The sequence below is a fragment of the Stegostoma tigrinum genome, chromosome 13 (assembly GCF_030684315.1).
Source record: "Stegostoma tigrinum isolate sSteTig4 chromosome 13, sSteTig4.hap1, whole genome shotgun sequence".
NCBI lineage: Eukaryota > Metazoa > Chordata > Chondrichthyes > Orectolobiformes > Stegostomatidae > Stegostoma > Stegostoma tigrinum.
Genome location: NC_081366.1, coordinates 30,790,204 through 30,816,211, shown reverse-complemented (window position 1 = coordinate 30,816,211; position 26,008 = coordinate 30,790,204). Strand labels below are relative to the sequence as shown.

The window sequence follows — 26,008 nt, the reverse complement described above, 5'->3', positions numbered from 1 at the left end:
TCTACTCCCCACCACTTCAATGAATGCCTTCAGGCTTACCCAATCTTAATGGATTTCAGAACTAGTAATGGGACCCAAAACATTACCTCTGCTTTCTTTCCACAGATGCTGCTAGACCAACTGAGTTTCTCCAGCAATTTCTGTTTTCATTTCGGATTTTCGGCATCCGCAGTTCTTTGTTTTGTTATTTTGTTACATCAACATAATTCTGTACTTGGTATTAATATGACTACATTTGGTATTAATGTTTCTCTACACTGAGCATTAGAGACCATACTTCTTTTGTAGTTGTTTTTTTCTGTCATCTTGTCAACTTTATTATCATATCTTAATTTCTCCCTTCTGTCAAGTGCTTGACAATGATTTCCTTTATTCATTCAGGGGATGAGGGCATCACTGGCTAGGTCAGCATTTATTGCCTATCCTATAAGGCAGTTGAGAGTCAACCACATTGCTGTGGGTCTGGAGTCACATGTAGGTCAGACTAGGTAAGGATGGGAGTGTCTTTCCCTAAAGGATATAGGTGAGACCAGATGGGTTTTCCTGACAATTGGCAATGGATTCATAGTCATCATTAGACTCTTAATTCAACATATTTATCAAATTCAAATTCCACCACCATCTGTGGCAGGATTCTAACCCTGGTTCCCAACACTACCTGAGTGTCTGGATTAACAGTCCAGCGATGATACCACTAGGCCATTGCCTCCCTATAAACGCTCCATATTAAAGTAACTGGTGAAGATGGGCTGAGAAAAATTGGCAAGATAGTGTTTAAGTAATTAATTTTATAAGTTACAGAAGTCTGGCTAAGAGCTAAGCAGTGCCCCTGCTTTGTTCTTACAGCTTGGGTTAGGTGGAGGATAATGCAGCATTTTCTGCCATTCACCTGGTTGACATTCATGTGCCCTCTATCAGTCAACTTTACAGCTTGGCTGAGTGATACTGTTCTCGTCCTTAATCAGACAGTATTCTAACCATTATTTGATATTAAGTTCAGACACTGCCAAGGCAATTCCATGTAGAACCTTTCCAGGCAGCAGAGTGAAATACATTATGCCATTAATCTGAAGTTGATTAGAAATAATTGAATTCTTAAGTTCCCTACACCTTTCTGTTAGCAATAAGCTGATTTATTAAAAGTGGACTTACATCTAAATTTTCATGAGTCACAAGAACAACCATCAGCTGGTTAGTCTGCCTAGGCATTTTCACATCCTGAGGTTATACAAGAAGATAAAGAAGCAAGCAATAGAAGAAGATACAGGCCCTCGAAGCTGCTTCAGCATTAAGTAGGATCATGACTGACATTTAACTTCAACTACACTTTCTTGTCTGATTCTCCTGTCCATTAGAATCAAAGACCTGGTGATTTTAGCCTTGAAAACACTCAATGACTACACATCTGAGTAAAAAGAAAGTCTCTTCATCTCAATCCAAATGGGCCAACAGCTTGTTGTTCAAATCTATAAAACCAGCAAAAGTTGTCTCTCTGTATCCACCAGGTCAAGCACTCTTTTATGTATTCCAATGATATCACATCACAATCTTTTAAACTTCCGAAACTATTAACAGATTCTGCCTGATCTTGCTTCATAGAAATTAATTTAGTGAACCATGTTTATGCCTTACCTAAGGCAAGTATACCCTTTCTCAAAAACAGATCAAAATTGTACATAGCACTTTGAATGTACATAGCCTTTGAATGTGATCTCACTAAAGCCTTCCCCAGTCTGACAAGACCTCTTTAAATGTATACTTTTACCACCTGTAAGATTAGTAGGAAATCTAACATTTCTTTTTGTTTTAATTTATTTATAATCACACACTTTAAAATTATAGTAAAGCAATGTATAGTATAACACTTAACCATGGTCAATGCAGATATTAGTACTGTAACATCATGTGACTATGCTTAGCTTCATGTGACAAAGAAATGGACCGTGGGACTTGAAACAAGGCAAAGACTATAACCTAATGTTTAGACTAAGAACTACAAGGGTCAGTGTCAGATCCAAAATTCCAATTTTGAATAAGGCAGAGATGATATACTTCTGGGCCCATTAGCTCTTATCAAGAAATCATAATAACAACTGTGTCCTTGGACTAAAGTTTTATTTTGTTTCAGTAAATGTAACCTTTGTATTGGAGTTACCTTTGTAACAATGTGCTAAAGTTTGTAATTGTATACTTTAATATACCCTGTATAGCAATTTGTAAATGATAGTATTTTCTATATTAATTTTGCATTTATAGTAATGGAAAACATACACTGTTTCCAATAATTCAATCACAGCATCAATTAAACAAACCAATAGATGGACACACATTGTCAGAGAGCTTTGCCATACCGAGTGAGGATTGAGACATAAGCTCAAGGATTTTGGGTTCTGACTGTAAATGCCTCACTTTTTCTTTAATAAAGAGGTAATGAGCATTTCAAATCCATGGACAATAGACAATCTAAGGAACCAGTCAGAAGATGGTGGGCAGTGGCATCAGTCAATGTCTATCACCCTTATGAAACAATTAGATATTGATCGTGATCCCTTAGACAAATTAACAGTAAATCTTGCTTAGCTTGGGCCAAACTGTATGTATTGCTATAATTGATCATGCTTGTTTTTTGGCTTGGAAAAAGTTAGTAAGAAATAGTTTTCAGTGAGCAAAGCACAAGAGGAAAAGGTTGAAGTTACCCTGCTTCCAATTGGGAGTGGAAGGTCCTCGAGGTATTTGAGACCAAGAAACCAAGTGTTAACTGTATCCTTGGCTGAAATGTAAAGGAAGACACATAGTACAGCATAAAGTCTCTGCCCTGCTACAATAGGCATTATTATTTATCAGCTAAGTACAGCTTCCTGAGTTATTGCACTACACTGTCTCCTGTTGCCCTTATTGGTTAAAATCTCAGAGGAACAGTTATACCAGAAAATCAGTTTAAACAAAGCCTCCAAAACTTAGCAAGCAGGAGAAACAGAGAGAGGGGGATAAAAAGGGAGGGAGAATAAAAGAGAAAACAAGGAGAAATACAGAGACAGAGTGTGGAAGAAACAGCAAAATGGAAAACAAGAAGGGAGCAGTAGGAGATGGGGGGAACAACAGCAAGGGAGCAAAAAACAGGGATCAACAGGAAAAATGATAGAAGGAACAACAAAAATGGAGTATCAGAGAAGGAGCGAGCAACAGAGCAACATCAACGGGGAAAATGGAGAGGAAGAACGACAGAAAGAGATTGTGTCGGCGGTGGGGGGGTGGGGGGAGAGAGAGAGAGAGAGAGAGAGAGATTCCAAAAGTGCAATATAGTGGAAGGAACAGTGAGTGATGAACAGTAATGGTGGATCAGAGAGGGAGCTACAGAGAACAAAGAACAGCAAGAGAGCAACAGACAGAGAGCAAGGGAAGCAGAGAAAGTGACTTAGAAAACAAGTCCATGTGTTAGTTATTCAGCCCTTCTAACCTGCTCTGCCATTCATCTTGATAATGGCTGATCATCTAACTCCTCAGCCTGCTCCACTTTCCCCCATATCATTTGATACCTTAAGCCCCAAATACTGTATCCAACTCCTTGTTGAAGTCATACAATGAAAAGCTGAAAGGGAGAGGGAGACACTGAGCAAACAACAGAAACAGAAAACAAGAAAAGCAAGCAACAGGATAAAGCAACAGAGAGGAAGTCAGAGAAACTGAGAAATAAAGATAGAGAAACAGATAGAGGGAGATAGAGAAGAACAAACAAACAAGGTGAAAAAGAGAGGGAGAAAGAGTGGAGGTTCAGAGCAGGAGAATAGGGTAAAACAGAAGTGGAGAAAAATAGAAGGGTCAAAAAGAGGGAGAAATGGAGTGACAGAGATGTCAGTCAGGGACTGCAGCAGAATGAGACAAAAACTGAGTCAACATTTTGACTATACTGTTGAAAATTTGGTTCAAAGAGTTGAAAAAGGGGACAGAGATGCCTTAAGTAGGATTTACTGAATGAAGTAAAATCTCCAGTGTCAGGTGAATGGCTGAGGGTAAAATGCTTAGATTTAGGGGCATAACTACAGTGACTCGAGGTGGAATGACATCACACACAAACCATTGTAGGATGTGTCTGCAGGGAAAGATGATGATTGGTGAATAGGGCTGGTGAATAAATGTAGTCTTCAAAGTAAAAGTAGCCTTTATTTTTGTGTTTAGCTCTTCAATGTTTACTTCTCATAACAAATGCTTAAGAATTAGATTGATACTGGTAATTTTCTTCCTTGCTTTATAGAAATGAAATATCATGAAAGTGTAAAGAACAAGGAATCTGAGTCATTAATTTATGATTAAAGCAAATACAATAGTAATGGCAGGGTGATGTGTTGCTGTTGCAACATGTAGAACTTGCTGGTCACCAATGTGATCCACAGTGAACACATCTAGAGTTAAGTCTTTATAGCTAGAGGAACTTCACAGCCAAGTTGAAGAGCTGAAATGCAAGTTGCAGACTTAAATTCCTGTAAAGCCTCAGAGGATTGGAAAACCTCCAATATATCAACTTTATGAAAGAGAAAAGATAACAAAGGTATAATCATAGGCCAGTTAGCTTAAATTTACTTACAGGGAAAATGTTACAGTCTAAATACAGAGGATGTAATATAGATTTTGAAAATACATAATATCATAATAAGTGCAGAGCAGTGCAGAGGAGATTGATCAAGCTGATACCAAGTATGGGAGGATTGCTTCATGAGGAGAAGTTGAGTAGGTTAGGCTTGTATTCATTGGAACTTAGAAGACTGAGAGGCAAATTAATTGAAACAAAGAAGATTCTTAGGGGCATAATGATATATAGATGGGGAAACATTGTTTCTCCTAGTGGGAACACCTTGGACCAGACAGCATAATCTCAGAATAAGGGGTTACCCTCCTAAGACAGAGATGAGGAAGAATTTCTTCTGCCAGAGCACAGCAGATTTGTTGAATTGTTACCACAAAGGGCTATACAGACTGGGTCAATTAGCATAGTCAAAGCTTTTAAAGTGACAAACATTCAATCACAGCAAAACTTAAACAAACCAACAAATAGTCAGTGATAATGGGAACTGCAGATGCTGGAGAATCCAAGATAACAAAGTGTGAAGCTGGATGAACACAGCAGGCCAAGCAGCATCTCAGGAGCACAAAAGCTGACGTTTCGGGCCTAGACCCTTCATTAGAGAGGAGGATGGGGTGAGGGTTCTGGAATAAATAGGGAGAGAGGGGGAGGCAGACCGAAGACGGAGAGAAAAGAAGATAGGCGGAGAGGAGAGGATAGGTGGGGAGGTAGGGAGGGGATAGGTCAGTCCAGGGAAGACGGACAGGTCAAGGAGGCAGGATGAGGTTAGTAGGTAGGAAATGGAGGTGTGGCTTGAGGTGGGAGGAAGGGATAGGTGAGAGCAAGAACAGGTTAGGGAGGCGGAGACAGGCTGGCCTGGTTTTGGGATGCAGTGGGGGGAGGGGACGAGCTGGGCTGGTTTTGTGATGCAGTGGGGGGAGGGGACGAACTGGGCTTGTTTTGGGATGCAGTGGGGGAAGGGGAGATTTTGAAGCTTGTGAAGTCACATTGATACCATTGGGCTGCAAATAGTGGGATATGGGCCAAAGCTGGTAAATGAGACCAGATTAATTTAGGATATCTGGTTGGCATAGATGAGTTGGATCGAAGAGTCTGTTTCTGTGATGTACATCTCTATGACTCTACGATGAGGATTGAGATATGAGCTCAAGGATATTGATCATTGGGTCCTGAACGCAAATGCTTCACTTTTTCTTAACAAAGAGATAAAGAACATTTCAAATCCATGGACAACTGACAACCTAAGGAACCAGTCAGGAGATAGCAGGTGGTGACATCAAAGTCCATCACCGTTACGTGACAATTAGAGATTGATCTATGTCCTTTAGACAAATTAGCAGTAAATCTCATTTAACTTAGGCCAAACAGAATGTAATGATGTTACTGATCATGCGGTGGATTCTGGCTTGGAAAAAGTTAGTAGGTAATACCTTTCAGTGACCAAAGTAGAAGAGAAAAAGGTTGAAGTTATCATGCTTCCAATCAGGAGTCGAAGGTCTTCAAGATATTGGAGACCAGGAAACCAAGTGTTAACTGCCATTAGCTGAACCTGAAAGCAAGTATGTCATAAAATCTCTGCCCTGCTTTAATAGGTATTTTTTATAAGTTTACGGAGCTACTGCATAAAATTGTCTCCCTTTAACTAATTGATTAATGTCTCAAATAAACAAATTAACATTGACATTTCAATTTAAATAAGATGCTTAAACCTACCTAAAGGCAACACACAGTTTTCATTCCATTTTTTAAAAGTCATTCATGGGACATGGGCATTTCTGGCTGGCTAATATTTATTGCCAGCCCCTAGTTGCCCTTGAGAAAGTGGTGGTGAGCTGCCTTCTTGAACTGCTGCAGTCCACCAGCTATGAGTTGACCCATAATGCTGTTAGGGAGGGAAGTGCAGAATTTTGACACAACCACAGTGAAGGAATGGCAATATATTTCCAAATCAGGATTGTGCGTGACTTGGAAGGGAACTTGAAGGTGGTGGTGTTCCTGTGTATCTGCTGCCTATGTCCTTCTAGATGGAAGTGGTCATGTGTGTGGAAGGTGCTGTCTCAGGATCTTTGGTGGGCTTCTGCAGTGCATCCTGTAGATGGTACACACTGCTGCTACCGAGTGCTGGTGGTGGAGGGAGTCGATGCTTGTCAATGCAGTGCCAATCAAGTGGGCTGCTTTGTCCTGGATTGTGTCAAGCTTCAGTGTTGTTGGAGCTGTAGTCATCCAGCCAAGTGGTGAGTATTCCATCGCACTCCTGACTTGTGCCTTGTAGATGGTTAACAGGCTTTGGGATGAGGTGAGCTAATACCTGCAGTCCTTCTAGCCTCTGATTTGCTCCAGTAGCCACCATATTTATGTGGTCAGTCCTGCTGAGTTTCTGATCAATGATAACCCCCAGGATGCTGTTACTGGGGGATTCAGTGATGGTAACATTGTTGAATGTCAAGGACTGGTGACTATATTGTCACTAATTAGTGATAGTCTTAGCCTGGCATTTGTGTGGCATGAATTTTATTTGCCATTTTTCAGCCCAAGCCTGGACATTGTCCAGATCTTTTGTTGCATTTGAACATGGACTTCTTCAGTGATGAGGAGTTTCAAACAGTACTGAATATTGTGCAATCATGAGCAAACATCCCCACTTTGGACCTTATGATGGAGGGAAGGTCATTAATGAAGCAGCTGAAGATGGTTGGGCCTAGGACACTACCTTGAGGAACTCCCGCAGAGATACCCTGGAACTGGGATGTCTAATCTCCAACAACCACTGCAGAGATACCTGGAAGTGAGATGACTGACCTCCAACACACACGACCATCTTACTCTGTGTCAGGTACGACTCAAACTATCAGAGATTTTTCTCCCTGAATCTCGATTGCAGTTTTGTTAGGGGTCCTTGATGCCACACTCAGTCAAATGCAGCCTTGATGTCAAGGGCTATCACTCTCACCCCACCTCTGGAATTCAGCTCTTTCATCCATGATTAAACCAAGGCTGTAATGAGGTCAGGAGCTGAGTGGCCCTGACAAAACCCAAATTGTACACCACTGAGCAGGTGCTGCTTGATAGCACTAATGACAGCACCTTCCATTACTTTACTGATGATCGAGAGTAGACTGATAGGGTGGTAATTGGCCGGGTTGGATTTGTCCTGCTTTTTACATACAGGATATACTTGGGCCATTTTCCATATTGTTGGATAGATGTCAGTGTTGTAACTGTGCTGGTACAACGTGGCTAGGGGAACGGCAAGTTCTGGCGCGTAAGTCTTCAGTGTTATTGCTGGAATGTTGTCAGGACCTGTAGCTTTTGCAGTATCCAGTGTCTTCAACCTTTTCTTGATAGTATGTGGAGTGAAGTGAATTAGCTGAAGACTGGTATCTGTAATGCTGGGGACCACTAGAGGAGGCCAAGGTGGATCATCCACTTGGCACTTCTGGCTGAAGATTGCCGCAAAAGCTTCAGCCTTATCTTTTGCACTGATGTGCTGGGCTCTTCCATCATTGAGGACGGGGATATTTGTGGAGACTTCTCTTCCACTGAGTTGTTTAAGCGTCAAACACCATTTGCGATTGTATGCAGCAGGGCTGCAAAGTTAAAATCTGGTCCATTGATTGCGGGATCACACTGTTCTGTCTACCCTTGCTGTTCATGCTGTTTGGCATGCACGTAATCTTGTTTGGTGGCTTCACCAGGTGACATCATCTTCAGAATGCTAGGTGCTGCTTCTGACATGCCCTCCTCCACTTTTCATTGAACCAAGGTTGATCCCCTGGCTTGATGGTAATGGTTAAGTGGGGGATATGCCAGTCTGTGAGGTTACAGATTGTCCTGAAGTCCAATTCTGCTGCTGTCGATAGCCCATAGTGCCTCACGGATGTCCAATCTTGAGTTGCCAGATCTGTTCCAAGGCTGTCCCATTTAGCACAGCAATAGTGCCACATGACAGAATATAAGTTATTCTCAATGTGAAGATGGGTCTTCATCTCCACAGTACTATGCAGTGGTCGCTTTTACTGATACTGTCATGGACATATGTATCTGCAGCTGGCAGATTGATAAGGGTGAGGTCAAGTATGTTTTTCCATCTTATTCACTCCCTTACACCTGGCACATATCCAGTCTAGCAGCTACATCCTTGAAGACTCAACCAGCTCGATCAGTAGTTCTGTTGCCAAGCCACTCTTTGTGGTGGAAATTGAAATCCCTCACCCAGATTCTGTGCCCTGTGCCATCCTCAGTGCCTCCTTCAAGTGTTGTTCAACATGTAGAAGTACCAATTCATCAGCTTACGGAGCACAGTCGGTGATAATCAGCAGGACGTTTCCTTGCCCAGGTTTGACCTGAAGCCATGAGACTGCATGAGGATTGGAATCAATGTTGAGGACTCCTAGGGCAACTCCCTCCTGACTGTATATCATTGTGTCACATCCTCTGTTCGGTCTGTTCTGTCAGTGGGATAGGATGTATCCAGGGATGTGTTGGTGGTATCTGGAACATTACTGTAAGGTATGATTCTGTGAGTATCACTTTGAAGGGCTGTTCCTTGATTAGTCTGTGAGACAGCTCTCCCAATTTTGGCACTAGTCCCCAGATGTTAATAAGGAGGACTTTACAGGGTTGACAGGGCTGTTTCTGCTATTGTCTTTTCCAGTGCCTAGGCTGATGCCAGGTGATCTGTCCAGTTTTATTTCTTTCAGACTTTGTAGCAATTGGTAGAACTGAATGGTTTGCTAGGCAATTTCAGATGGTAACTGAGAGTCAACCAGATTGCTGTGGGTCTGGAGCCACATGTAGACCAGACCAGTTAAAGATAACAGATTTTCTTCCCTGAAAGATATTAGTGAACCAGACAGGCTTTACTAGATGGGTGTTTGTTGTACACATGTTAATTATTTGTTTCATAAAAAGACACCCAAAACCTTCTGAATATTAACATATAAAAGCCATTCACACCTCAAGCATGTGAACTTCCATGCCACTCAAACTTAATGTGAAATTCTCTCAATATGATCAGTCTCACTCAGAGGATCTCCTATTATGAAATTGCTAAGTTGTTCATTACTCAAAACAAAGCCTAAAATAACCTCTGTTTAGATCCACAACGTAATGTTTTAATAAACTGTTGCAAATGTATTCCACAAACTCAAGCAACTGTTACCATTTTGATTTGTTTCATTTATATTATTTCAAAGAATGACAGGTGATTAATATTTTTAAAGGCCTGAGCATGTAGGTGCTTTATCAAGTCAGGAGAAGCTACTTTGAATGCCCTTGTCTCAGGCTAAGTGATCGGCCTGTTTGAATTAAGAGGAGAAATTTTGCCTTTCAAAGCGTACGGATCTTTGTAATTTATACTTTACATGACTTTAGATACTCAGTTTCTTCTCAAGATACAATAATCAGACTTTTCAAAACTTGGGATCAAGGGACGTGGTACAAACTAAGGAAATACAGTTTAAGTAGATCCCACATCTTGTGTTCTTATCAAAGTTTCTATTTGGCTATTATATTTTTCTTTCCTTATAGCAACAGTCTAACATTTAAACTGAACCAGTTGCCCTGACTCCCAAAGAATATTTTGCTATTGGATGAACATAATTTGATGTCCAAACAGAGTTCTACCGAATGAACTTGTTAATAACACAGAAGAAATGTGAATTTTGTATATTGAAACAGAAAATGTATCAAGCATATAAAAAAACCTGAAAATTCAAATGGGAAGAGATAGGTTAAGGACTGCAAAAAACAGCAGCAGCAATGTGATTTGACCTAGGGAGGAATTTTTTTTATGCTTTATACTGAAATCTCCCAGTTAAATGGCAGGCGTAGGCCATTACCCAAATCCGCCAGTCAGTTGCTTCAGCAACACTCATTGCTGTCACAAGCTAAACATGTATTTTAAAAACAAGCAGCGCGATCCAATGATTCCCATTTGAATCTGGGAATTCTGCGTGTGAGCTTCAAAGTATGTCTTCAACTAGTTTCAATAAAGCATCTGATCCAGTATTCCCTTCCTGGCATAGTCCCCCATTATCTTTCCCCTTTTGAATCTCCATTGCTGGTTACACAAGAAGTCCAAATACTTGGGGTCTGACAACATGAACTTATTGTACTTGTCTGTTTACAAAAATCGGACTGTAATAACTTGGAATGTGCTATGTATGCTATTTGCTTCTCATTTTAAAGTCACACTTTTAACTGTAAAATATTACCTCAGGTTCAGTGTTTGTTGGCAATTTGTTTGGTCTAATGACAACACAAGGGCAATAAATATATCATCTGGAAGCAATTAGTAATTAGTGTAAAATTACTGTGCTGTTTGCATTCATTTGGATATACTGGTAAATTGATTAGTTTTCATGATCAACAAGGCTGTAATGCAAGGGAAGGGCTCAAATGATTAAATTTAATTGATACCATCAAAACCTTTAATCCATTTTATAAAAATGTATTCATGGAGTGTGCGAACAGCCAGCATTTATGATCCCTGATGGCACTTGGGAAGATGATGGTGACACACCAATATGAGAATGCCTTCAGCCCACCAAAGCAAAGAAAAGCCCGTTTGGGATTACAGACAACTGTTGTTTCCACAATGAACCAATGGAACTGTACCATAGGAGCTGATGCATTCAAAATAATAACAAAATATCAAACCTGCTACAACTAATTTTACCAAGTAATGAGAAGTAGCAAATGGTGGAATAATATGATGCTCACAACAAGAAGATTCTTATGTAGTGTTCAGTTCACTGATTTCACCAAAGTAATAGATACAAGTTGGCTTCATTGGCCACAGCATAGAATGGGTTTTAAAAAAAATCTAATTTTCATTGTCCCCATTCCTAGGCACATTGCAAGCAACCTGGCAACGCTGTTCTTTCACATTTGCTGAACTTTGCTCAAGCCTGAAAGGATGTTTCAAGGTCTTCCAAGAAGCCAGAGATTACTTTGTCAGGTCATTTCTCAGATGCTTTTGGTACTGAAACATTCTTCAGACAATATGAAAATTCTCTCCACTTCACAAGAAGCTTCCTTGTCAGATGACACTTAGGACTATTCACCATTGTCCACCACATCCACCGCTCAACTTTGGCATAATTAAGTCTACCAAAGTTGCACACTATCTCATTTAGGTTTTTTTTTTGCAGGATTATGATGTGAAATATGTGAGATATTACCACTTTCAAATAAGTTACATACATGTTCCCCAGCCACCACATACATGACCTCATTATGGAAACATTTAATCAAACGACCTCTACTGGTAATGTGTAGGTGACAAAAAGTGAGTAGAGGACTAGTTTTAATATGATACTGAAGAAACAAATAACCTTGGTAAAGTCTCTTCGGGCACTGTGTTTCAATAAGAGATGTTTCTTCGAATAAACATGGACATTCAGAGGAAACCTGATTTATCTGCCATGGGGTTTTACTTAATATTCCAGAATTTGAGTTAATAAATATCAGATGGCATGCTTTGCAGCCACTAAAACAAAAGAAAAAGCAGATTGCCCCTCCCATTCTACACCCTTTACACGCCACCTTGCCAATTTATCCTGCTCTTTAGCTTGGAAAGGAAAGTGCCATTGTATAAAAGAAACATTAATTTCCAATACAACCTAGTCAGATAAAGATGAAAACGGGAAGTGTTCGATTAGTTGTCAAAGAATATTTTGCAACAGTGGAATTTTCGGGATACATTTTCACAAGCATTTTGAAAAACTTCTAAAGTGTTATGCATTTAATTTTTAATGAATCTTAAATCACACAATGAAAATGTTTGTTCTGCTCCTTGACAACTTACAGGAAATGTATAGTATCCAACAAGTTACTACAACCAAGATGATTTAATACAATATAAATACAAAACATGGGTAAAATAACTTAATCACAATATGTTACAATTAAAGTCAAATAAGAAACACACTGGACATTGGGATCTTCCCAGTAGAGCATGGTATCAAACCAATGCAGATAGATGTCAAATAGATAATTGTAATATTCACAGTCATGTTAACTTTTCAAACAAAAGAATGCCTATGCTAAAGGCTGCATTTTTATTGCACTACAGATGGTTTATAAGCAGACATATATATGCAGATGTAGTAGGAACTGCAGATGCTGGAGAATCTGTTAACAAGGTGTAGGGCTTGACAAGGACAGCAGGCCAGGCAGCATATCAGGAGCAGGAAGGCTGACATTTCAGGCCTAGACGAGGCCTGAAACGTCAGCCTTCTTGTTCCTCGGATGCTGCTTGGCCTGCTGTGTTCATCCAGCTCTACACCTTGTTATCTCATTTAGATGCAGATGTATGTGCAGCCAAACATGAAATTTTTATACATTTTGAACTCGGCTTTCGAAAACTGTGCCAACGTAACATTTAACATCAAAATGTGCCTAAATTAAAAGGAAGAATATTTCTTCTTGTACCTGGTTCATAAATAACACTAATATGTGGAGCTAAAATCTCTGCAAAATCTTTTCCTAGCTTATAACAATTTAGTTTTCTCTGTTCAATTTTTTTATTTCAGATATTTCTGAATACAGTAATTCAGGAAAAGGTTTGATAGCCTGCAACTTTCTGAAAAATCCAGTGCCCATTAAGACTGATGAATGACATTGTGGAAATGGCAAAGTTAGATAAACAAAACTTGTACTGTTCTTGTCTCCTTCTCATGCCCCAATGACATCAAGGCAAATCAACACCAATAAAAATAATTACTTCATGAGAAAATATAAAGGTGAAAAAATAGACACACAGGTCTGCAAACACATCTCCCATTTTTCCATATGTATCCATAGAGCGGTTGATGACTTCAGCAGGGATTCCTGACAGAAGCAGGGCAGCAGTCAGTACTGTAGTCTTTACCTTCTTTTCACTCTACGATGGAGCAGATGCATCGTTAGCAATATTTTCTCTCAAATGAAATATCTCATATATTCCTGCAATCCTTCAAGTCTGGAGTGATAAATGTGTGCAGTTGTTTTTGGCCCTTCCACTGACACACGTACATGTATCAGAGCAAATGATAGCATTAACCTCTAATGTACATTGCTTCATTCAGTGTCATCATTAATCTACAACATCACATGTTGTCTGCAGACCAAACAACAATGTAGTGAGAAGTTCACTCATGAGGAAGTCATGTAGTCATAGGAATAGTAAACAGCTGTTTTGCAGAAAAACTGTTCATACTTTAGAGCTCAGCAAGTAACAAAGCAAAACCTAGAACCGAATGATCAAAATTATTTATTGACATACTGGACTGTGGTTGTGGATTATGGGTAATTCCTCGAGTCACCACTTCTAATGTAATTTTAGTTTTTTTCCCCTCCCATCCAAACAGAAAGGCAGCTGCTGTTTTTGGCTATTGTGAACAGAAAAAAAAAAAATCAAGGTGCAGCTATATTTTCCAACAAATTTTAACCAAACATATGTGTCAAATATATCCTTATATGGAAATTAATCTCCATGTTCACATTTTGAAAGTGTTTTTTGTGACATGTTTTTGATAAGTTTGGCTAAAACTTCTTAGATCACAAGTAATTTTTCAAGAATCACAGAAGATCTAAGAATTCTTTAATCGCAGAGTATTAACTTCTAACTAATTTAAAGAAGATAGACAAATAGACAACTGACTATGGAGCTGATTTTGATGGAAAGGTTGGATCATATCCCTTTCTGTCACAAGATTTATTTTTCAACAAATTGAAATTTTTAAACCAATCTGAAATCCACTGAAAATTTGCAGCTTATTCTCCATGATGTTTAGTTTGCTTGAAAATTTTCTTCTCTCAAGAAATTAAATCACCTGAAAGAACATAAACTGGTGAATGCTAACTGAAAGAAATTGGTTCAGAAATCTAAAAATCATTATCATTATGTATAGGAGTCGTTTCTGAAGATGTAACACCGTGAAATTTGCATCACATATAATTACAGAACACTTAATCATACCTTTGGAAAGTACTTTGATAAGCCCATATATGCAAGTTGAAGAGTAAGAAATGGAGCAAAAATAGCCTGCAAAATATTGAGAGGAAAAAAATCCATTAAAACAAACAACATTAATGACATTAAAAAACAAAAAGGCTGACAGTGGGGTTATATTGGCCAGTTCTTTCAAAGGCCAAGTATGCGTGATGGGCTGGAGATCATCTTTGGTTAACTAAGATTCCATTATTTCTATGGACTGTAATAGGCAGCATAACTATAAAAAAATCTGAAATACTTCTTACCTGCTGTTCAATGGAAAATATTTAAGCATGGCTTATGATAACTGCACAATTATTGCCGTACTTGCACAGTTATTCCAGATTTGTACCGGCACTGACTACATTTAGTATATTATGAATGCCTCCACAAACACTTCCTAAGGGGCTACCACAATGACGGAAGACAGAAAACTAACTTAGGCCCGAAGCGTCAGCTTTTGTGCTCCTGAGATGCTGCTGGGCCTGCTGTGTTCATCCAGCCTCACATTTTATATCTAGAAAACTAACTGTGTGTGCTTTGTGGCTCAATACCTGATATTAGTAAGAACATCCACTGCTTGTTTCTTAAGAAAGGATTCAATCTACAGATTATCTGTTATGAGACCTTACTAATGTTGGCACCTTTACGGTTGAAAGGTCTGCAATCTAAACATGTACAGGAATACAAGGGTAGTCAGGTCTTGATCACAGATGATGTGCAATGCAGAATGGTGAAGAGAAATGTTCCATAGATTCACAATGTGTCAGTAATTGTTTACTGATACAAGAACCAAAGCAAGTTTGCACTAAATCTCTCAGAATATCTACCAACCATTCTGACCATAAGAATTCTAACCGCTTGATTGGAACAATTGAGTAACTATAATAACACAAATTGCAAATGGCGGAAATATGAAACATAAAACAGACACTAAACACACAAAAAAACTTAGCAGATCTGACAATATCTGTGGAGGGAAAACAGAGTTAATGCTTTGAGTCCACAGACCCTTCTTTAGAGCTGACTAACTGAGTAACTACACTATGTTAATTTCCCTATAGCAGTGTGAAGATCATAAATATTTGATGCCACGCAATTTTCATACTAAAAGTGAAAAGTGACAATTTTAGATTCTAAAGACACATTTGCAAAGAATCAATCCATGTAAAAATTTTCACACCTTTAATCAAATATGAGTAAGTATCTAAACAACAAATAGAAAACACAATTAAGCATTTCACAGTGGGGTCAGCCACATGCTAAATTCTGTTGACAAGAGAAGAGTGTAAATCCATCATTTATGAATACCACATATCCAGAAATTTTCTCAAACCGGATTAACTGCTGGACTTTAATGGGCCTCAAGATTTAAAAGGGCAAATGAGATTGGCAGCTAAACATTACAACTGTACTCCAGTTCAGATTGCAGCTTCTCAAATTATGAGAGATGATCTAAGAATCATTTCCTAAACATTTCTACAATTGAATATTATAATTGTTTTAAAATTTCAATATTTCCACAATCTGCAAGGGCGAAAATGTTACATGACTCCGAGTCAATTTAAAAATATGTCAATATGTTGGTACATAAAAGCACCTTCTCCAGGCATTAAAACATACATAGAACCACCTGACTAGCTTTAATCTGCAACTGCCACCATTGCCATCACTCTCCCATATAGTTAATTTTCCATTCACTGGTTTTATGATAGAATCAATCCATTGCTTACTTTATCTTCCTCTTCCCATATTTATTTGTGATTTATAAGTCTTATACAAACAGAGGATGTTTGCACTTTAATCAATATTTCTGAAGAATCATTTTTTGAAAACACATTTTCTGCCTTTTACATGTAAAATATTCTTGAAAGGACTTTATTGAAATACTTTTTCCCAGTATATTAAAATGACAACAATTAGAAAATTGACGAAATGTTTTCAGTGAGCACCTACAACACTTCTTTTTCCACAGAACATGTTGGTGAATAAGAATCATTAGCCTCCTCTGGCACAAATGAGAGGTTAAATAACCCATGCTGCCTTTGTGATTTATTTGTAACAGAAGATGTATGGTGGGGAACATTTGGTTTGTACATTTTGTTTCGTAAGGAAACTAGTCCTGTGCTGTTTCATGCATAACATACTATTTAATTGCTAAGGTGAAACTATATACTTTAAAGCGATTTAGTCTACACTCCATGAATTAAATATTGAATAATGGCATGCAAAAGTGGAGCCTTGTAGGTTTTTAAGCTGTAAATGTTAATGCCAGATATACAGTTTGAGCTTGATCTTGCTTTCAACATTTTTCAAAAGTTTCTAAATTATAAAATGACAGAAATAAGTCACAATTCAACTAATTTGAAATTTACAGCAAAGAACAACCAGAAATGAAAACTATAAAAGTAAAACTATAACTATTAGGTAGTCAGCAATACCCAATTTTCAAAATGAATAGGGGGGGTTCTGTTATAACGTGTTCTGGAAACACAAATTGACTATAATGCAACTGACTAATAGGGTAACGTTATTTCTAAAATGTGAACTTGTGTTGGTAATAACAGTTCCAACGAGTGGGCAGGAGCCCTTTGCAAATGATACCTACAGTGTACCTGTGAATCAGAGTCCCAGAGAAATTGTCCCGGTCAGCCTTCACTAAAACTGAAAAGAAAAAAAGCCAGCAAGTCTGTCATCAGAAAAAGTAGGATGCAGGGGAGAGTGAAAAACAGAATATCTAACTTACCTTGAAAGGAAACACAGAGGCACAGGACTTGGATACAAGATGAGGCTCCAGCAGCTAATTTAAGTAATTAGTAAGATCATGGTTGACTTACATTTTAACCTGATTTTCCCATCTTTACTCTATATACCTCAATATCCTTGTGGTGTGGTGACAAGATCACTGAAGGAGTCTGAGATGCTATTGCAACATTCACACGCGTGTATGTCACAGTCCAGAACTACGAACAGTGGTAAAGTCTCCAATGTTCTTTCAGTCACACGGCTGACCAGGAATCTCTCCTAATCTTATAGTCTGCTACTGGCAGTGTTGAAAAAATTTGACGATTGATATTCACCTTCCCTAGCCATCAAGTTCTGAGGGAGGACTTGAACCTAAACCTTCTTGCTTACAAAGGCTTATACCTTTCATAACCTCAGGATGTTGCAAAGAGCTTGACAGCCACTGATGTATTTTTGAAGTGCAGTCATTGTAGAAAATATAGCAACTAACTTTCACACAACACTCTCCCACATGCAACATGATAATGACCGGTCAATCTGTCATTGTGTTGCTGACTAAGAGATAAGTATTGACCTGAACAACTCGGTAACTGCCCTGCACTTTTTGGGAATAGTGACGACAGTTGGGTCAATCCAAGATGGAGATGTAATGCTGCTGTCACAGCCCGACCAGCCTGTCTGAATAGCTGTTAACAGTAGTGCTATCCTTTGTGTTACTTTTTTTAGTGATATGCTCCTAACCCCACTTTTCCCAAAGGTCCAGCTATTTGTATTGCACAATGTTCTTTAATACGATGTTGCACTGGAACGCAACTATTGTGTTATAGCAGAATCCCCTGTATCAAAGAATTGAAAACAATTTGCAATTCTTTTGCCTGCTGTCCTATAAGAAACATTAAAATACAAAATGCAGACAAAGATTAAATAGTTAAGCCTTGTAAATTCAAAAAAGGCACCAGAAAGCTTAGGGAAACAAAACTTCCAGCAGAAGCCAAGTTCTCCTGAGGTATGTCCTAAAAAAATACATTGTATGATACTCAATACACTAGTCATTGCAGCTTGCAATTATATTTACCAGCAACCTGTCTGCAGGCTGTGTCCACAACTGTAGACGGCACCAAGTTGGGAGGCACAGTAAACAGCGTAGATGTAGGGGAGAATTACATGGGGGCACGGATAGAATAAACAAGTAGGCAAAACTCTTAACAGATAAAGTTCAACATGTAGCAGGTTCGGTCTTACATCCGACCTAAGACAGACAATTTTCTAGGAATGTGGAGCAATAAAGACATACAGTATGAACTTCCATGTACAATTCATTAAAAGCCAATGGACAGGCACAATCCAAAATGGACTGGAAAATCTGTCGTCAATCCAAGAGAGACGGAATACAAAGATGAGGAAAATATGCTTTCTGTAGAGCATGGCTCAACAAATTCAAGTCTGTATGCCATTCTGGGACCGTTCCTCTTGTAGGATATACTGGTTTTGGAAGCAGCAGGATACATTCACACAAAAGTGATTGTGGGGTTAAAGGATTCAACTGTGATGACAGGCTGCATCACTAAGTATAGGTGGTGAGAGGTCACCTAGTCACAACATATAAAAACAAGAAAAAGAAAAATACCATTTATTGTCCAGGAACCAACTAAAAAATATTTACTTCGCTATTTCGTACAAAATTGGGTATATTTTTTCCAGTGAAGATGAGCAGAATCCCTTTCAGTTACTAAGCAACAATGCAGGAGAGCTATAAACGTCTACCAAAAATATACTAACGTACATGAAAAACTTCTGTCCTCAATGCACAAATATTTTATACCAGAAACAAGCTGTGATACTCACCAAGTATTTGCAAATAAAGACTCGAACCATTAAGGCTAGCAGCGCACTCCCTACTAATCGGAAAACACGGAATGTACCAAACTCTTCAGCTCCGCCTCCATTTTCATGATTGGACTTCTCATTCATCAGCTGATTTCTAAGTTTCATTGCTTCATCAAATCTTGATATATACTGCTCAATACCACGACGTGGAGCACGCTGGGCCTGCTCTATCGGTACATCAGATTTGCCTAAGTGCCGATTTCCTGGCCCTAAACTATTGTCAGCCTCATTAATTTTGCTAAGCGAGTCTCTTGTGTCTACAGAATATGGTTGTTGAAGCTCTTTTCCGTTAGTGTAATGAATGGATGCCACTGAGCCATCAGCAGTTTCATTTGAGATTCCTGGGGTTCTTTTTGGAAGGCTAGAATTTTGCAGCGACTCTGTCTTCTCCAGTTCAAACGGTGGAAGAGAATCTGTTCGGTTCTCCTCTTCTGAAATAGAAGGAAAAATGAGAACGATTATATTTGTCTTTCCTATTAACAGCATTCGAAATTTACAGAAATATTCATCTGAGCCTTTTTCAAGTCAGCAGGACATTCCTGAATTCTTTACAGTGATGTTCACCATTATTGGAAGTTCAGGTAATTTTCTTCTTCACCAATGCCCTATTTCATGCCTGATTAGACACTGTGCAAGTAAAAAGTGTGTAATTTCTTATATCATGTGCCTTAATGCTAACCTAAGAAAAACACTCCACACTGCATTTGTTTTATTTAGGGACTTGGTGGGTTACTAAAGAGATTTTCATATCAGCCTAGGACGGATTCTAACATATCCCCAGTTAAGTGAGGAATATACTAACTTAATTAACTGCTCACTCTTAGAAAAAGTTAACTTGCACACTATTTCTGAAGGCTATTTCTGATGTGAAGGTATTAAGCAAAAACAGTGTTGGCATTCATCCATAATTGATCATATACTTGTTTCATCTGGTGAGGGTTCAAGTCAAAACAACATACAATAGTTGCCACATCTATCAGGGACTGACTAACACTACGTCTGCTCTCCTGTATCCCACAATTAAAACAATAAAGCAGAAGTGCAAGTGGTTCAAGTATTCCTGATGCATTCTCAACTGTTTTGTACTACCATCGTCACTCTAACTTTGTCTGTATGTTTTGAAAGGTACAAATCATTAACACCAAGCTAGATCTAAGATAGTAAAGTGTGGAGCTGGATGAACACAGTAGGCCAAGCAGCATCTCAGGAGCACAAAAGCTGACGTTTCGGGCCTAGACCCTTCATCAGAGAGGGGGATGGGGTGAGGGTTCTGGAATAAATAGGGAGAGAAGGGGAGGCGGACCAAAGATGGAGAGAAAAGAAGATAGGTAGAGAGGAGAGTATAGGTGGGGAAGTAGGGAGGGGATAGGTCAGTCCAGGGAAGACGGACAAGTCAAGGAGGTGGGATGAGGTTAGTAGGTAGCAGGTGGAGGTGTGGCTTGAGGTGGGAGAAAGGGATGGGTGAGAGGAAGAATAGGTTAGGGAGGCAGAGACAGGCTGGGCTGGTTTTGGGATGCAGTGGGGGAGGGGATGAGCTGGGCTGGTTTTGGGATGCAGTGGGGGAAGGGGAGATTTTGAAGCTGGTGAAGTCCACATTGATATCATTGGGCTGAAGGGTTCCCACGCAATAAACAACTGCACCTCCCAGTCGCAAACCATTTCAACTCCCCCTCCCATTCTTTAGATGACATGTCCATCATGGGCCTCCTGCAGTGCCACAATGATGACACCCGAAGGTTGCAGGAACAGCAACTCATATTCCACTTGGGAACCCTGCAGCCCAATGGTATCAATTTGGACTGCACCAGCTTCAAAAGCTCCCCTTCCCCCACCGCATCCCAAAACCAGCCCAGCTCATCCCCTCCCCCCACTGCATCGCAAAACCAGTCCAGCCTGTCTCTGCCTCCCTAATCTATTCTTCCTCTCACCCATCCCTTTCTCCCACCTCAAGCCACACCTCCATCTCCTACCTACTAACCTCATCCCACCTCCTTGACCTGTCCATCTTCCCTGGACTGACCTATCCCCTCCCTACCTCCCCACCTATACTCTCCTCTCCACTTATCTTCTTTTCTCTCCATCTTCGGTCCGCTCCCCTTCTCTCCCTATTTATTCCAGAACCCTCACCCCATCCCCCTCTCTGATGAAGGGTCTAGGCCTGAAACGTCAGCTTTTGTGCTCCTGAGATGCTGCTTGGCCTGCTGTGTTCATCCAGCTTCACACTTTATTATCTTGGATTCTCCATCATCTGCAGTTCCCATTATCTCTGATACCAAGCTAGGTCTAAATCAGTTCACAAGAATGTATCAACCACCATCTTCAGATTGCATTATAATGGTTTCTCTGGAACTGTAGTGGAATCAGTCATAATTGGGATGCAAGAATAAATATTCTGAAGTTATGCTTCACTAAGAGAAAAATATGCAAAACATTCCTCTCAGATAGTTAAACCTGTATTGGAAACCTGTAAATAAGTTGGCTTAAACAAAACATTTGAACCACCATGTTTCCAATGGGAGAACTTGGCTACGACAATTTTCAATGCTGCTTCACAAGCTGAGGTGGTCAAGAATTAAAGAATAATGTGAAATGAACATCCACGTTCGTGATTATAACAGATATCATGCCAGATTTGTTTATAAAAATGTTATACAAGTGGTTAAAGAAAAGATGATAAAGGAATATTCAAATAGGTTGACCAAAATGAATTTTAAGACAGTTGCTCCTGACTAGCACCAAACCCACATGGTACCAGGCTAAGTGATTCCACAGAAGCGCAACACCACTTGGTGTTGAGTGGACTACCAAAGTGTAACAGGAAATGTGTAAAAACGTGGAACTATGCAAGTCAGTTAGCAAAGGAAAAACAGGTTGTAACATTTCAAGTATGTATTTTTTGAGTATACACAATATTTAAATCAGATAGATTTCTATAACTTGTAAATGCTGACTGACCAGCTGTGTTCCTAGCATTTCCTTTTCTCAATGAAATTTCAATAAATTATCTTTTGCCTTTTATTACCAGGCAAAGCATATTTTACATAGCTTAAAGTAACAAACTATTGTTACAGGCTACTAGACTAGGTGGGATTGAGGTTCACAAGGAAGAGGTATTAGAAATCCTTCAGAAGGTGAAGATAGATAAGTCCCCTGGGCCGGATGGGATTTATCCTAGGATCCTCTGGGAAGCCAGGGAGGAGATTGCCGAACCTTTGGCATTGCTCTTTAACTCGTCATTGTCTACAGGAATAGTGCTAGATGACTGGAGGATAGCAAATGTGATTCCCCTGTTCAAGAAGCGGAGTAGAGACAACCCTGGTAATTATAGACCAGTGAGCCTTACCTCAGTTGGTGGTAAAGTGTTGGAAAAGGTTATAAGGGAAAGGATTTATAATCATCTAGAAAAGAATAAATTGATTAGGGATAGTCAGCACAGTTTTGTGAAGGGAAGGTCGTGCCTCACAAACCTTATTTAGTTCTTTGAGAAGGTGACCAAACAGGTAGATGAGAGTAAACCGGTTGATGTGGTGTATATGGATTTCAGCAAGGCGTTCGATAAGGTTCCCCACAATAGGCTATTGTACAAAATGCGGAGGAATGGAATTGTGGGAGATATAGCAGTTTGAATCGGAAATTGGCTTGCTGAAAGACGACAGAGGGTGGTAGTTGATGGGAAATGTTCATCCTGGAGACCAGTTACTAGTGGTGTACCGCAAGGGTCGATGATGGGTCCACTGCTGTTTGTCATTTTTATAAATGACCTGGATGAGGGAATAGAAGTAAATTTGCAGGCGACACTAAGGTCGGTGGAGTTGTGGATAGTGACAAAGGATGCTGTAGGTTGCAGAGAGACATAGATAAGCTGCAGAGCTGGGCTGAGGTGGCAAATGGAGTTTAATGCAGACAAGTGTGAGGTGATACACTTTGGTAGGAGTAACCGGAAGGCAAAGTACAGGGCTAATGTTAAGATTCTTAGCAGTGTAGATGAGCAGAGAGATCTCGGTGTCCATGTACACAGATCCTTGAAAGTTGCCACCCAGGTTGACAGGGCTGTTAAGGAGGCATACAGTGTTTTAGCTTTTATTAATAGAGGGATCGAGTTCCGGAACCAAGAGGTTATGGTGAAGCTGTACAAAACTTTGGTGTGGCTGCACTTGGAGTATTGTGTACAGTTCTGGTCACCGCATTATAAGAAGGATGTGGAAGCTTTGGAAAGGGTGCAGAGGAGATTTACTAGGATGTTGCCTGGTATGGAGGGAAGGATTTACGAGAAAAGGCTGAGGGACTTGAGGCTGTTTTCATTAGAGAGAAGGTGGTTGAGAGGTAACTTAATTGAAACATATAAAATAATCAGAGGGTTAGATAGGGACAGCCTTTTTCCTAGGATGGTGATGGCGAGCACGAGGGGGCATAGCTTTAAATTGAGGGGTGAAAGATATAGGACAGATGTCAGAGGTAGTTTCTTTACTGAGAGTAGTAAGGGAATGGAACACTTTGCCTGCAATGGTAGTAGATTGGCCAACTTTAGGTACATTTAAGTCGTCATTAGACAAGCATATGGACGTATATGGAATACATGGAACATCGAGGGCCGAAGGGCCTGTACTGTGCTATTATGTTCTATGTTCTATTATTTCTGGGCATTTGAAATACAGATAATGATTGTTAATAGATGCATGTAATAGGTACAAAGACAACTTACTGAATAGCTGATGCCTCATTGCATTGGTCACAATGAGTAAGGGATTGTACAAAAAAAAGATGCTTGCTATTTTTGGGACAGTGACTAATCAACAGTAGGTCACTGTAGAATCCAGATGCACAGGAAGCGTGTGATCCAGGGTCTGGCATGGCTGTTTACAGAGTTTGAGACCACTGGAGAGGAAATTAATAGATCTAGAGAAAGAGCAGCACTCCAAAAGCTTGTGATTTGAAATTTCCATTTGAAATGCCCAGAAACAGAACAATGTCTGTTTGTTACCGTAACAATTTGTTACTGGTAGAAATGAATAGAATAACATTTTTATGAAATGTTCATGTATACATATCTGATAAATTAGCCATTATTCCAGATTGCTGAAAATCCTATCTAAATTAGATAGGCCAAAACAATGGGTTCTAGTCCTTTGCTCTGAAAAATTTCCATTATTGCACATCAACCCACTCTTCCAAAATAAGTCAGATCAGAAATGTTTATTTTATCCAAAAAAAAATTTTCAGCCACAAGTATTGTCACAACACAAAATTACTGCAATTCATTAGTGTGCACTGTATGATATCTGTAAAAATGTCAAATAAAAACCAAAAGAACTGCAGAGTGCTGCAAATCAGGACCAAAATCAAAGTTGCTGGAAAAGCTCGGCAGGTCTGGCAGCATTTGTAAAGGAGAAAATCAGAATCAACATTTTGGGTCCAGTGACCCTTCCTCAGATGTAAAAATATCAGCTTCTCATGGGTTTATAATTATCTATTGTGAAAACAGAATATGTACTCTTCCAACATTGACAGCTGTAAATATCACTTATTGTAAGTAGTACAGTTCAAGCCCCTCCTGAATTAATACTGTCAGATAGACAAACACCATCCAGACACAGTTTGATTTTGCCATTTGAAAATTCTGCCTCCTTCAGACTATTTATCCTGCACTCAGTGAAGACAGAAAATTAATACTGCCCCACCCTCTCTTTCTTCCCTTAAACTCCACTCACAAATAAGGCATCTTTATCTTGAATGTAGACATACCAATACTTTCCAAACCCTCAAAGCCAATGTTTTAAACACTGTCTTAAGATATAGTTAAGCCAATCAACCAGGCATCAGGAGAACAATCAAAACGAAGGCTAAAAAGGTGATTTTTAAACTAACCATCACCGCCGCACCCCTCCTCTCAAGCTTGAGTCGTTAGTACAAGAATTTATCACATTTTCAGAACCACACTCCTCATCAGGCTCGCTCCCACCGCGCCCTGGAAATGTGCTGCATTTGCTTTCAATAAGAGTGGGCTTTGTTGCTTTGGCGGAGAACAGCCGGCCCGGCTATTGATTTTGATTCATGGAGCTGGTGGAAATAAAACGAGGCTGGGGTGAGGAGTGATGGTGCCCCCTGTGTTTACAGCCGCCCTCTCTAACCCTGCCCGGGGTGGGTCGGTTGCTAAGGGGCTGAAGCACGGGGAGGGTAGGACCAGGCCGCAATCCCTACTCCCACTCACCCGGGCCCGGCCCGCTCCTACTGAAACCCATGATACGGTTCAGCCGCTCCTCCGAGTTCAGCAGCAGCTTTCTCCGGCGGAGCTCGGCTCTCCTCCGCTCCGAGCTCATTTTCTTCTTCTGCTGTTGCTGCTGCTGCTGCTGCTGCTCCTCCGGATCGGCGCCGCCCTCCATCCCTCCCGCTGACAGCGATAGGCGCGGGTGGAGCCGGCGGACGCACTCTGATGATGTGTCACCAGGGGCTCAGCACCAGCACATGCTGTCATTTGCTGCTGGCTGTGGGAATCGCAATCACACATGTTCACACAACAAATCACCGACCTCAACTTTTTCCAAATTATTTTAGCAAATGCATAATGCACTTAAGTAAGGCAAAACGCTGGCTGAAATCTCGTATAATACAGAAGGGCTTGGAAATGTATTGTGGATGCTGGGGCCAGGAATGGGCAATATCAAATTGACAAAGTGTGGAGCTGGATGAACACAGCAGGCCAAGCAGCATCTCAGGAGCACAAAAGCTGACGTTTCGGGCCTAGACCCTTCATCAGAGCCCGAAACATCAGCTTTTGTGCTCCTAAGATGCTGCTTGGCCTGCTGTGTTCATCCAGCTTC

At 40.0% G+C, this 26,008-nt stretch overlaps 1 protein-coding gene across 1 annotated transcript; it reads right to left on the bottom strand.

The window, feature by feature from the left end:
• Nucleotides 1-12,316: 12,316 nt before the first annotated feature.
• Nucleotides 12,317-25,604, bottom strand: camlg (calcium modulating ligand). Its single transcript, XM_048543906.2, has 4 exons — nucleotides 25,399-25,604; nucleotides 19,149-19,621; nucleotides 14,544-14,609; nucleotides 12,317-13,466 (listed from the first exon to the last, which is right to left on the bottom strand). Exons 1-4 carry the CDS (start codon nucleotides 25,568-25,570, stop codon nucleotides 13,275-13,277), a joined length of 903 nt encoding a protein of 300 aa, XP_048399863.2. The 5' UTR covers nucleotides 25,571-25,604; the 3' UTR covers nucleotides 12,317-13,274.
• Nucleotides 25,605-26,008: the final 404 nt, after the last annotated feature.

What these genes read in the sequence shown, in the direction of transcription:
- camlg (XM_048543906.2), bottom strand. Translation starts at nt 25,570, where the DNA reads ATGGAGGGCGGCGCCGATCCGGAGGAGCAGCAGCAGCAGCAGCAGCAA. An exon ending in TAGGAGCGGGCCGGGCCCGG is followed by an intron (nt 19,622 to 25,398) that starts GTGAGTGGGAGT and finishes CTTCTATTTCAG; the next exon opens with AAGAGGAGAACCGAACAGAT. An exon ending in TCTTTATTTGCAAATACTTG is followed by an intron (nt 14,610 to 19,148) that starts GTGAGTATCACA and finishes AATATTTTGCAG; the next exon opens with GCTATTTTTGCTCCATTTCT.